At 40.4% G+C, this 14472-nt stretch overlaps 1 protein-coding gene across 6 annotated transcripts in view; it reads left to right on the forward strand.

Moving 5' to 3' along the window:
• Window positions 1-14472, forward strand: part of PHACTR2 (phosphatase and actin regulator 2) — a 252458-nt gene that overhangs the window by 182262 nt on the left and 55724 nt on the right. For 5 of the 6 annotated variants that reach the window (XM_019796139.2, XM_034669222.1, XM_019796145.2 and 2 more), the window contains exons 3-4: window positions 6776-6856; window positions 12008-12166. In XM_019796139.2, coding sequence (XP_019651698.2) covers window positions 6776-6856; window positions 12008-12166 — 240 coding nt within the window. The remainder of the gene's footprint in view (window positions 1-6775; window positions 6857-12007; window positions 12167-14472) is intronic. The other variant, XM_034669225.1, reaches the window with a different exon arrangement.

A 14472-nucleotide genomic window follows, 5' to 3' on the forward strand; every position in this document is an offset into this window, starting at 1 on the left:
TAATTTGAACTGTCAGGATGTACTGCCATCTAAAATTTGCTCATTTAAAATTAACTTTAAAAAGTTTTTCTACCCCATGTCCTGAAGGAAAATTGAAAAGCATTGTACCTGTTGTGGGAAAGTTGAAATCTTTGTAATTATCAACTCAGTCTGGAGAATGCAAGCAGTAGGCTTTTGGCTAGACACATTTGGCTTCAACCAGATTCTGAGTATGGGATTGGAAAAGGTGTGTCACCTCTGTGAGTCTCGATATCCTTGTCTATTCGAGGGAACTAAAAAGAATTGCTTAGCCTGTCTTTCAGGAATACTGGGAAGCGTGATGAGAAAATAAATATAAAAATGCTACGTAAGCATCAAATAAATGGATGATTACTATCAGGTTTCTGAAGGAAGTTGTGACACTGATTTCCCAAGAGGAGGAGGGGACATAGATATCACCATCTTCCTCTTTTTTAAGGTCTGGTCAAGTTTCAAACTCTTGGGGGATAAAGAGGTTCCATTCCATTCTTTCATATTTCTGCCTTGAAAATCTAGAGAATCTTTGTCCTCTGCTGAAGAAAATTCACTTTAAGGAAGCATCTGTGTAACACCTTTTTTAACTCTTCAAAAGTAAAAGCCCTTTACTGCTACTGAGTTGAATAATAATAGACTTAAGCAAAGGGGGATTTTATTGGTTCACGCAAGTGAAAAGCGCAGGCCAAAGAGCTTTTAGGTTTGGTTGGATCCAGGTGCTTCAAAGCTAGGATTAGGAAACTGTCTCTTTCTTTGAGCCTATGTTCCTCAGTATTGGCTTTTATTTATTTATTTATTATTATTATTTTTTTTAGTTAGACTTTCCTTTTATGGAGGCAAAATGACTACTTTCAGCTCTAGACTCATATACAGCTAGTTTTCATAGATACAGAAGAAAAAGAAAGCCTTCTTTTCCTGTCATTCCAGAAATTCTTGGGCTGGTCGTCATTGGTGCAACTTGGGCACAGCCCCTCTCTGAACCAGTCACCAAGGCCAGGAAGATACCAGGCTCTGACTGGATAAGCCTGGGAGCCCTAGAGCCCAGGGTTGGGGTTAGCTTCACACAAATGGCATAGGCTGAATGAGGAGGAAGGTGGTTCCTCAAATGCTAACTATCAGGAAGGCTGTTTCTAAAATAAGTAGAAAAGATTAGAAAAGGATGCTAGGCATGCCTTCCCTCCCTCCCCTCAAAAAACAAAACCAAAAACTTAATGCAATATATTATTTTGGGCATTATGGGGATGAAATGAATTCTCTCATAGGGCTTCGAGTCATGTGATTTTGCAACTATTACACATGTAGCGATGAAAAAGAAGCCCTGTAACAGAAATAATAGTAATAGCTAACATTTATTCAGGGCTTTCTAGATTCATTTGATCTCCAAAAGAACCAGAAAAGGTAGCAATCGTTCTCCCATTTTAAAGATTTTATATATTTATTTGTCAGAGAGAGAGAGAAAGAGAGAGAGAACGCACAAGCAGGGGGAGAGGCAGAGGCAGAGGGAGAAGCAGGCTCCCCACTGAGCAAGGAGCCTGATGTGGGACTCGATCCCAGGACCGTGGGATCATGACCTGAGCTGAAGGCAGATGCTTGACCGACTGAGCCACCCAAGTGCCCCAGTTCTCCCGTTTTGTAGATGAAAAATTTGAGGAACGAAGAAGTATCACGGAACACCGCTATTACTCACTAGCCAGCCAGAATGATGTTGTCCTGCAGGGGGCGCTGTCTGAAGAGCTCTTGGGATTAGAGGAGGATTTCACCAGAGAGGTGGAGAGGGCAAACGTGTGATTCTAGGAGAAAGAAGCATGGAAGGAACGAGCTGAGGATATAGAGGAAGTGTTTAGTAAATGGCGAGAAGTAAGAGTAAGGTTGGGCTTTAACACTGGGCTTGTGGAAAAGGATGAACAACAAGAGGGAGGGGGAGAATGGTCCCCTGGGCCCAGTTGTAAAGCCTGGCCATGGCTCCGAGGGGTTGGGCTTGTTCCATAGCCTGTCAGATTTTTAAGGAGGGAGAGACATGGATAAAAACGAAAATGGCCAGACCCCTGAGTATTTTTAGTGGGGGATACTGGCTTTATTTCGCTGCCTTATGTTCGTGGGCTGTTCTGGAAGGTTTTTGCAAACGTTCCGTTGGGTGGCATCTTGGTGGTGGTTTCTTTAAAGGACTTTGCTACGCTTTAGTGAAGGGTCTTTTAAAAAGGATCCCATTTTTTGACATTCTTTTTTCTGTAACTGCTGTTGAGGAGAGGGAAAGAAAAGCCAGGCTCTTACAGAACACTTGCCACACAAGACAGGCAGGTCTCTGTTTCTGTCACAGTTGTACAGTAAGGCCATTCAGTACTCAGAACCAAGAAGATACCACGGTATGCTTATTTAATAGTCTAATTGCTCTTCTGTTTTGTTCTGTCATTAAACGGTGTTAGAATTGAGAATTAGAACTCTCTTTCCTCGCCAAAAGAAAACACAAGTGGCTTGTTGACTGCAAGATTTACTCTCATGGATACTTCCAGAGTAATATAAAATCCTGGCCCTGCATCCACAGCAAGGAGCTGGTGGCATATGCCCCGGCCTCCCCTCCTGAATGCAGGCTCCATGCCCAGAAGGACATCATAAATCACTTAAAATTTATGATGAGCCCAGTCGTGTGCTACACCCTGTTACTTGGGTAACACATTATAGCCTCCCTTCTTCAGAGCACAGAGACTTTTTCAGATGAGCATAGGTCAGAGAGCTCAGGATTTTCCCTTCGGCAGGCGCAGCCAAGAAGTAGAGGAGGCAGAAAACAGAAGACTCCTGTTCATAGAGTTTTGCCACAGGCCTCGCTTGCTTTCTCCTAGACTGGAGGTGGAGAAGGGGCAGAAAACAAGACCGTCAGCGTTACCAGCCTGTTTTCTTTTATTTGTTTATGCAACAAGTGTACATTTTTCTGAGTTCTAACAACCTGCAAGGCACTGTTGGGAAAACAGCAGTAAGCTCAAGAATTTTGGTTCTCGAGACCATACTTATGGACTAGGTCCCATTTCAGGAGGGGATGACGTCTTTTGCAGGATAAGATGGATAGAGATGAGGAGAGGAACAAGCTATTCCACGTTGGGTGTGAGGAAGGGATTTCTAATAAAGCGACCTTTGAGCAGAGACCTGAAGGAAGTGATGGACTGAGCCGTGTGGGGGTGTGGGGCAATCCCATCCTGGTAAGGACAGAGGCCACCAGGCAGGGTCTTGCCATCTGCATCAGGTGACAAGCAGCAGGGCTGGAGGGGATGGAGCAGAGAGAGCCAGGAGGGAGCCTTTAGGGAAGGACCCCACAGTGGGGGGCACATCGTGTGTGGGGCAGCCTCTGGGGGGCATTGTGGAGACCATGCCAAGGAGTAGAGATAGTATATTCAAAGGGAGTTGGACAGCCATTGGACGCTTTTGAAAAATCAGTCCTTTTCAAATATTTGAAAAGTCTGAATATAAGCATGAAGGCAGGAAAATGGGGGCACAGGTCATCTTTCACTTCTTAGAAAAATGTGTGCTGTTGTAATCACAACTGAACTGTCAGAACTTTAACTCCCCCAGACCAGGGAGCAAAACAGAAATCATGGGTTTGTTTGATCTTCGTGTAAAAACCATACATGCTTTTTTTGACTGGGAAAAAAGTGGGCCACCATGAGCTATTTGCTCACCTGGGAACAATACTTCTCATGGAGAGACCTGGCTACTGTATCCGGTGATCTGTGCCCCCGCTAAGTCTCTTCCCCAGCAGTATTTGTGAGGGAGGCCCCCCGACATTATTGCTGTTGTTGCACTGATTAGTGTGAACTTCAGGGTCAGAGAGCAGGTGGTTGGGTACTGGACATCAGATTCTAGGAGGCTTCAATAACCCGCTTTGCTCTCAGTGAACACAGAGCTAACTCACACTGTTTTCCCGTCACAAACGACTTGCTTTACTCTAGAGCTATAGGGACCACGGGCTTGATGAACTGCCGAAGTTACAGGGAGTGTGGTTCTGACTCCTTATGAGGAATACCTTCCTAAGAATGAGGGTGACAGATATCTGGAGTAGGCTAGCCTGTCTCTGAATGTTTTCAAGCAGGTGAGCACATCTCAAGAATGTTCCCGAAATGACTCCTGCTTTGTGTGGCTGCGTTGGACGAGAATGACCTCTCCGATTCATTCCAATGCAGAACACTTCCAAGCCTATGAAAAAGTGTCCAGTGAATGTGCTCTGCAAACATACAGACACTATGTAAACATGAGGCAAATATTTTAAAAGATGAAGAGTGTGATACTTGTTCTTCTGGGAGAGCAGTGGTTGGAACTCTGTGCCCCAGCAACATACTTTCCACGCTCAGTCGCATGCAGTTTGTTCTAATTGGCCCGGTACACAGTTATCTGCGCTATGTGTTAAAAACCTGCTCAGCCAAAGACCAAACAAATCGCCAGGGCATTTTCCTATTAGGGCCCGTTAATAAGAGGTAGGGCAAAGAACAAAGCTGTGGGTTTTGATTCCTGGCAGGAAGCCAAGCTGCGGCTTCAGAGCTCCAGAATTTACAAGGAAGAAGAGGAGGGTTTTTTAACTAAGATTAGGTTAGACTTAAAGCAACAGAAAGCTTAAAACTAAAACTGAAGCATCCTCTGGGATCCATATTGAAAGGCAGGAACAAAACAAGATATGTTCTGGGCTCTCAGATGATTTTTTTTAGTGCAAGAGCGAAAGCTTTTAAAGACGCCCAAAGCAGAGATTACGGGATGGCCTTGACTAAGGATACAGGACCACATGCCATTGGAGCTGGCTGAGGTGTCCTTCAGCGACCATTGAATCCAGTGGTCAGGGTCCTTCTGAACCATCCGCACAGCGTTCACAGTGCCCCACAGGGTCGTTGGGGGTGTTGTTTGGCTCCCTGTGCTGACAGGAGTTCTCTTCTCTTTGACAAAAGCTGGGACAAACCGAAGCTGTCCTGAAATAACAGCTCTTTTTACCTAAAGGAACAACCCCGGCTGGGCCCCCACACCCAGTTAACTTTGTCCACTGAAACCACCGACATTTAAGTGAGCTGCTGTTACCTGCTTCTGGAGGGAGGGTGGCATGGGGGGTGGGTGGCAATCTAAAGGAAGAGGGGAAGGTTCCTGTATGTGTACATTTGAAGCAAGAAGGTGTTAATTATTCTTTTGATCATTTGTTCATTCACTCGTTCATTTATTCATTTTCTTGTTTGTTTCCATTCTGACTCTATCTGCAAAATGTGTTTGACAAAACCGAGAACGAAGGGCACATATGCTAGAAATTAAATACAAATGAAGTCAGGTCTCTTAAGAAGGCAGAAACAGATTTCATCCATGAATTGTCATATGAAATCTGTGATATTAATCAAATATTACTCTAACCTTTCTGGCAACCAAGATAAAAGGGGAACACACGATAACTGGTTGTCAGAAAAGGAAAAAAATATTTCAATTTCTTCAAGAGAGACTAAGTGTTGTCGGTACTCCAGGGCTCATGCCATTGCTGAAGACTTTCACGCACTTCTTACAAAGCTCTCAGCCCAGGGCACACCCCTTTCTCCCCCTCTTGGTCTTCAGAGTGTCCTTGCTTCAGACCACGTGGAGCACCCCCCAAAACATGTTGGTAGTGTTAATACAAGCTCTGTCTGTATGTGTCGGGGCAGGGCTTGGGGTAATGGGGTTTAGTTTGGATCTTGAAATGACATTGTTCTGTAACTCTATGATTTGCAAATTCTGAGGCCGGGAAAGGGAATTGTGGGGAGAGTCAGAATCCAGTCCTGCTGTGGCTGCCCAGTCTCCATCAGTGTAACTTTCTTCTCCCTAAAGAGCCCTAGACCCTTTCTGTGGCCCCTTTCTGCTGTGTCAAGGTGCTTTTTCAAACAGGTCATCTAGAGGGAAGATTGTTCTCCAGAACATACTTCGGACGGTGTTGGCTCAGAGGATTAGTAGATAATATTAATTTTACACACCATCTTGGCCCCTCAAAGCAGGGAGTAAAGTTAGACATGCAGGGTTCAGGAAACTAATATTATATACACATAAGGTGAATACTATTGAAGTCTCACCCTAAGCTCCTAAGCTCCATTCTGAAGTTGTAGCAGGGATTTAAATTTTTCCAGAAGAAGGAAGAGGCATTGTTGAGATTCCCATCCCTTGACGTGCCTGTGAAAGCATGAATCGACTCCGTCCTCCTGACCTGGGATTTGTCAGGGGATATACCAGAACATGCTGGACCTTTTGAGTATGGCAAGGAGAAGAGTTACAGAGGCCTGATGTGTTGGACTTTTGTGATAGATGGTGTGGGAGAGAAAACACTGGAAAAGTAGTCCCTTTTCTCTCAGATTCAGATGGGTTACCTGAGTTATCTACTGAACTGTTTGTCTGTTTGGTTTTAATGCAAGCATACGTATCCCTTTGTATACATTGCATATTCATAGAAGCCTATGTTTTAGAATGCCTAAAAAAAAAATATTTCAAAGAGAGAAGCAGCCTTTGTGCTCTGTAGCTGATATGAAATAATGTGTCTGCTTTCTTGGTCAAACATAATCATTTGAAGGACCAGGCACCGCGGCTGGGTTTCAGAGCATGGGCTGCAGTCCTTTGGTTTTGTCTTAATTATATTGATTCCAACCACGAGTTTTGCTAGACAACTCGAAAAACTGGGGTTTGAGCCCTCAGGTGTACAGAATAAATCTGTTCAGTTCTATTGGAATGTTTTTCATAAATTATTTTAAGCAATGACTTGATTCTTTCTTATGCTTATTCTTTTTAAAAGTATTAGAAAGGAAGATATCCACAAGACAAAGTAGAGAGGAGCTGATAAGAAGGGGCGTTCTTAAGGAGTTGCCTGATCAAGGTGAGGAAATTAATCATATGTTTAAAATAACTCGATCCTTTTTATTCTTTGGTCTTTTTTCCTTTTCTTTTGAAATTTAAGATGATCATGGTCTTTGGGAGATAAAACAGTGAGTACGGCACTCTGAGAATCTTGCTTTAATTCAGAGTGCCTTTGTGGGCTGCAGAGGATCTAAGGTATTCTGGAAAAGAAATTCAATGACCTTTTTGGTGAGTCCTTCACTATATGTCACTAACCCTGAAGCTCTACAAAGGTAGTTGGCTGAAGATACAGATAAGATACAAATGCTTGTACGACTCCTGTTCTTGAACCTCGGTCTTTCTATACAGTTAACTTGGTTGTTTGAGTAAATGCAATGTTGTTGCTTGGCTCCTGCCTTTGATTTCTTATAGAAAACGGACAGAAAAGAAACAGTAAATGTATCTTTTGTTCTTGATATTCTATAATAAAATCAAATGTACCATCAGTAAGGCACGAATGGACGCATAATCTGCTTTATGCGTTCTCTCAGGTAATTTTCCTAGTTTTGTTCTCTTTTCATTTCTTTGAATCTAATTGTCTTTCACCTTTTCACTAATAATTATTATTTCTAAGTATTTTGTTTTCCCTACCCCTAATCTTCTTCCTCTGTTTTTCTCTATCCTCCCAAGAGGGAATCTTGCTCAAGACAAGTCTTTGATTGTAACCAAGATAGACCCTCAGAAGAGGACACCAAGATTGGTTATTTCTCCAAATAAGTAATACCAAATAATTTTCATTGCTCCCCCCTACTCTTAAAACTAAAGGAAATTTTTGTTGCAAAATTGTTGATTTACCTCATGCCTTCCCTTGCCCCTCCCCCTGGACATTTACTGGGATAAAGTAGTATTACTATACTTTTATGGGAAGAAATAAAGTGCTGTTAATTTAGAATTAAAATCACAGAATTCTTTTCCTGATAAATGTTCTTTGCAAGGAACATCTTTTGGAATTCACTATTTATAAATCAAAATGACACACTTTTTCCAACATCTGAATAATTCCAGAGTGGAGCTAGGAAATGCTTTACTGTTTTACCGCTGTTTGAAAGAATATAGGGAAGTCTAGAGTGAATAATGCCATTTTTCTTGAGCCCTCACAATGTAGGCATTTTATTTCAATCTCTGACCAATTATATTTTTCTCATTCTGCTTTATGAATGAACTTTATGTCTTCTTTAATTTTCTATAACCATGAAGCTACTTATTTCCTGTCTGGGACATTTAATGATAAAAAAAAATGCACATCCCTAACTTTTTGTTCATGGAAGGTGGGCTTGCAGTATCAAAATTATTCTCCCCTCTAATCTCTCTGGAGGCAGGAGAGAAATTACAGGTCCACTGAGCGATCACCTTTCTGAGCAATCACCTTCCTGGGATGGGCCGGCGCAATTGTTTGGTATCATTTATTTGGAAATTGTTTAAAGAAAGGAAAAATGCAAAAATTTATTATTGAAACTGTTAATGAGTGTGAAAGACAAGAGATTTAAAAACCCGTTTTTACCTGATTAAAAATTATAGCTAGAAAACAGTTTATTTTTTCTAAAAACAAGTGGCAGTGGTCAACTTAAAGAAATGCTTAGTATTGATTGGTTTTTGTTCTGCCTAATTTGTTAAACTATTTACATGATGGGTTACAATTTCCGATACTTACTTCCCAGAAGTCTGACTCTAGTTAACCTTTTGGTAAATTTTACAGACTGAACATTAAAAGTTTTAAAACATAAAAGAACAAAACAATTTTTCACCCAAACATAATGTAAGAAATTTAATGTTTGGGAAATCCTAAATTACTAAATTTCACTTCCTCTCTATTTCATGGTCCCTATATGGAACTGTAGAAATGACCTAATCCTTGAAAGTTCCTGGTGATGCCTCTGTAAATAGAGTCTTTCCCCTCTTCAGCCAAAGGCTGGAGAAAATCGTTTTCTGTCGTTTCTCCAAAAGCAATTTTCTTGAGAATTTCGGTCTGTTTTCAGCTCTAGCCAGAGACTGGAAGCTGCTTGGTGACAGCCTCCTGTCTTCTGCCAGTGAAGATTCATTCTTTGCCTTGATCTTCCTGACCTTGCCTTAGCTCTTGACAGTTATTGTCAATTATGCCCTTTATTCAGGGAGCCAGATAGACTTTTTCAATCCCTCCAGCTACCCTGGGTTTGACCTCATCCCATCCCACCCCCTACCCTCTCTCCCAGCTTTTAGTTTTATTCCTTTTAGATGACCTTTTCTATACTAACCTCTAACTTCCATCTAAAAGTTCAACAACTGGTCTTCTCTCCTGAGAATTCCTAGGTCTAGTCCAAGTTCATTCCTTATTTTCTGGTTCTTTCCTTCCATCTTTTCCCTTAGCTCTAGAATGAGGGCACAAAGATGTTCCTGCCTGCCATGCAGCCTCCTTTCTCTCTCTTCCACAGTGTACGTTTTAACCTTCTGATGAGTCACTCACCGTTTGGTCACACACAACTTTCTCCACATCTCTGTTTCTCTGTTAACTATATCCCAGATATACTTGTTTGACCAGAAAGAGGGAAAACCCCCCAACACTCTCCTGCTCCTTGTTTCACCACTGATGTGTGTGTGCGTTTTATCTCTGGTTCACTTGAAGCTTACAGGTTTTCCTGAGCTTTTTCCTTTGCACGCAAGGGCTCCTATTACTTCTAACCTCAGTGTCTTCCCTGCTCTCCTTTGTGGCAGGTTTGTGTGCATTTTCCATACGTGCATAAACTGTATCAAGGGCTCAACTTGTTTTAATTCTACTATAATGCACAAAACTAGAAGACTTTTTCAGTGCACCCATCAATTAATTATTAATAACCAGTTGTAGTCTGTTTTATTCTTGAATTTATATTTATCACGTATCGGTCTCCTTTTCCTACTGTTATTTTCGTAGGCACTAGCTTTATTTCAGACCTCAAAGTAAGTATCTGTCCACATTGTTGACTCTCTTATGTGAAAATCCAATTTCTTATTGCACCACAACTATTTAATTTTCTCTCTACCTTTTTTTGTTCAAAATTTTAAAATCAGTTATTTAACCTACTAAAGAATTTTTTGTGTAATAAGGGTTAAAATTAATTAAGTTTTCATTAACATGACTTCAGCATATTTTTGTTGTCAAGTAAAGACTGAGTAATCAAAGATAAATTTATATTTGGGTTGCCTAAAAATTGAGGGTATTTTTATATAAAGAAGTGGTTTTCTATTTTGTTTGGAATTTTCCATTCTTAAATTAGTTTTTAGTTTTCCTGTGTCTAATATCTGGACATTACGTTGTGTCACCCCTCCCTTATTTTTTTTTAATTTTTTTTAAGATTTCATTTATTTATTTGACAGAGAGATAGCCAGCGAGAGAGGGAACACAAACAGGGGGAGTGGGAGAGGAAGAAACAGGGTCCCAGCGGAGCAGGGAGCCTGATGCGGGGCTCCTTCTCAGAGGACCCTGGGATCACGCCCTGAGCTGAAGGCAGATGCTTAATGACTGAGCCACCCAGGCGCCCCTCCCCTCCCTTATTTTTAATAGCGAATTCCTTGGGATCTAATAATAAGAATCTTTTGGTTTCCCTTTGGCTTGACCTATATTCTTTAAAAAGTATTACCTTAATTTTATTGAGATAGTTAAGATTTATTTGCAGTGGCATTGACCTCAATTATCATTTATTTTACTTTTATACAGGAATCAGATTATAGGTACTTGGAACTTATATGGCTCAGCAACGATTGCTTTTTCATTTTGAGCATGACAAAATTCCATGATGTGTATTTTTCTTGTTAAAATGTCATGCCTGTTTTTATGGACAAGGCCAATGGATTTTGTATTGAGCCAAAGAAGTTCAATCATATTTAATGAAAATTTGAGAGATGATCTCTGTTTTATTTATAATGATTGCCAAAATATGATTAATCAAAAACTGCATAAAAATAGCTCTAATCATTCATTTCTTCAACTTTGCAAAGTCAAAACTTCAACTTTTTTTTTTGTTTTTTTACAGTGGTAGCAAAGTGTCTTAAAATGTTCTACATATGATCTAGGGTTAATCTTTGCAAGCATCACAGAATTAAAAGCTTATGCAAAATCTCATTCAGTTTAGAAACTTCTAGAAATTTTGAAAGTTCAGGGATTAAAATTAGTTATTTCTGATTTAGGTAACATTAGAAATTTTATTTTCAGGGTGCCTGGGTGGCACAGTCGTTAAGCGTCTGCCTTCGGCTCAGGGCGTGATCCTGGTGTTCTGGGATCAAGCCCCACATCAGGCTCCTCCACTAGGAGCCTGCTTCTTCCTCTCCCACTCCCCCTGCTTGTGTTCCCTCTCTCACTGGCTGTCTCTCTCTCTGTCAAATAAATAAATAAATAAATAAATAAATAACTCTTTAAAAAAAAAAAAGAAAAATTTTATTTTCAGTTGTGATTTTTTAAAAGTTCCTCTGTAATTACTTCTTTTTCACATTTACCCCCTAATGTTTTCAACTTATTTTTAGGCCACATTAAAGGCTTTTGGTCAGTCATATATAACAGTTACCTGAATACTTTTTAATATTTCCATCAATAAGAAAATGAAAATAAAATTAGCCTCACTACCATCTTTCCCTGAATATAGAGTGGAAGTTATATTCCTGTGTAAAGTTAACATATCACAGATGCAATCATGTGAGACAGTGATGGTTGTAAATTTTCATATTCTCCCCCTAATCATTTGTATGTCTAATTACATTTCATGTTATTTGTGTATTAATATTCACCTTGTGTTTTCAGTGCTTGTTAAAATGTTTATTCCATTTTTCAGATTTCTCCTTTTACCATTCAGTTTGTGAATGACAAAGAGACTGCTAAGTACTGACTTCAACAAAGCCTAAGTACAAGAAGAGAAGGGTTCTGTTGCCCTGAGATATTGTATAATTAGGATAGTAATTTCTACTGTCCTGAAAGGGCAGATATCCCCTCCATTGCTGCTTTCCCCCAAGACTACGGATTTTCTAGCTCTTTCGTTGGAAAGAATTATTTAGTAAAACATGGTGAAATGATACAGGATGTATTTGGGTCTGAAACATGAACCCAAACCCTACAGTCCTAGTAACTGGAAAACTGGGTTTTAAGAAAGCCATCAAGTTAGACATCTAGGTGTTTCTTTCCCCATTTTAGATGGAGATGTAACAGTTAACTTTGAAAATTCAAACGGGCACATGATACCCATCGGAGAGGAATCTACCCGAGAGGAAAATGTAGTAAAATCTGAAGAAGGTAATGGCTCTGTAGCTGAAAAAGCGCCACTTCTGGAGGAAAAGGCAGAAGATAAGAAAGGTAAAATCAAGAGAAACTCCATATTCTTTTACTTCAATACAGCTCAATGTCGAGAATCAGGTCTTAAGCTCCAAATTGTGACTCTTAAGACCAGTGAGGGAGGAAGTTTGCAAATACAAAGAAGAGAGAAATTACAACGAGTGAAGAGAAATAGGATGGTTTTCTCAGGTAGATGCATCCATTTTGTAAGCACATCATTCAATTTTTTACTTAGAAGCATTAATGAACAGTAATAAGCAGAAAGGATAGCCTCTTTAATCAGTAGAGATATCTGGGAATATTATTCTTTCCTCAGGAGCTTTCCCTCAGTATTTTCTCTTACTTTTAGGAAAAATGCCATCGTCTGAGTATCTTCTTCCACTAGTTAGAAGTGACCTTTGTGAGCATGTCAGTGTGGAGGAGTGGAGGACGGCTCTTGCAGCCCAGCATCCTCTCTCCAATTGTGGGAGCTTGGCTGGTGGCATCCATACACCCAGGATTATAGGTACTGGTCCAAGTTCTAGACATTTCTGAGAGAGACTCAGGAATAGCTCCCAGAGATGCTGGGGACTTTGGTGTTGACCACAGCCTCCGCTTCATGATTTGTTTGTGCAATTGGAAATTTCAAAATATGCCAGGGGCAGTTATGCCAGTCCCTGAAGTCTTCTTTAAAGAACTTGGTTTCTAGAGTGAATATGCTATAGTCGATTAAGGTACCTGCAAAATCTCTATCTATCAAGGACCCCTCAAAACATTTCACAAGTTCCTGGTCACTGATGGGTTGATTATCTCTCCCTATGACTCCTGTCACATGCAGGAACCTCCAAGCCTTGTAATTACGCAAACCTGAACTGAAACCCCCACAAAGTAAGGATTTGTTGGGAGATTCTAGATGAATGCTTGCAGCATAGAAATAAATCCTCAGGAAACAGACTATTTCCTGTTCTGTAATATCTGCTTCTGAGTTGGATGGCAAAAATCTATCAGAACTAGCTTAGGTTCTGTAGGCATTGTGAGAATTCTTAGAAATTGCTGAAAGCAAACTTCTCTTCCTCTGTTCTTGACCCAAATCCTCTAAAGACAAAGAAAACAAAAGAGCACTTGACAGACATTGTAACTTAAATCATCTTCTCTGGGAGTCTACAACCCCTTATTTGCATATAAATTGGCCTGTAAAAATTTTAGAAGCCTCTATGAACAATCTGTTAGAAATTTATTATTTTGCTTTATTTATTCAATATTAAGTATAGTATTCATGGGGCTTTACTTAGTCCTGTTCTATTGAAGGACTCTGGTTAAACTTACAAATACTGATTACAAGAAGCTAGCTAATATTTTTAATAATCACATTCCTGGAACATAAAGAGAAAATAGCCCTAAATAGATTTCAGTGGGATTAGTTTCAAAGTAATCATGCACGTAGTGATTTTTTTTTAAGTCCAACTGTCCTGTCTCACCAAACTGCTAAATTTCAGATCCATCTGTGGCTTGTCCCTGGTACGGCCTCTTCACATTCAAGAATCACATCCTTCCTTATGTAATAGTGCCATCGTTAATGCTTGCCTGGTCCATGTGGGATGTCAGTCAGTGGACTGGCCAAGCTTCAAAGGAAGTGTTTCCCTTATCAACTTAATAAAAAGTTGCTGACAGTTTCATGTTACTGAAACCAGCAGGCCTTCGTGTTCGAAAAAGATGGCAGACCTCATAGTCATAGGTCCATGGATATTTGAGACGTGTTTTTGTTTTCTTATTCTTTACTTAGAATTAGTGCATTCAGTTCTTTTTGATCAAACGAGTCTGAGATAGCATCTTGCTTGGCTGGTCTGTACATCAAGAAATGGAAATGCTGGACGTGCCACCACACCACCAGTAAGGCAGCAAAGCCCCCACTCGCTGCGTGGATGGTGTGCCTGCCAGGGCCACACTGAAAGTGAGGCGAGGCATTTGGTATGGAAGCCACTTCCTGAGAGTCGAAAGAATGTCACTTATAATTCACACAGTATTATGTTAAACAGAAAATACCTCATAAACAGAGGTAACCACTTATTTCTCTGGGAAGACACCATTTAATTCCAAAAAACAGCCCAAGATTCACTTTTCCTTCTGCTCCATTCATGGTCTCACTAGCATGCAAATCCACGATCCCATGTCCTTAATTCACACTTTGGGTGTTCTTAATTCCCTTTCGGGGGGGTGAAATGCTCCCTTTCCTTTCATATTAAGCCAATTTATCCAGGAATGTTATTTCATCTATTAAGTGGTTATATTTGCAAAACCATATCACATGCCTTTAAACTCCCAAATGCTTGTATCTCTTCGTAAGATAA

The sequence above is a fragment of the Ailuropoda melanoleuca genome, chromosome 10 (assembly GCF_002007445.2).
Source record: "Ailuropoda melanoleuca isolate Jingjing chromosome 10, ASM200744v2, whole genome shotgun sequence".
Taxonomy (NCBI): Eukaryota; Metazoa; Chordata; class Mammalia; order Carnivora; family Ursidae; genus Ailuropoda; species Ailuropoda melanoleuca.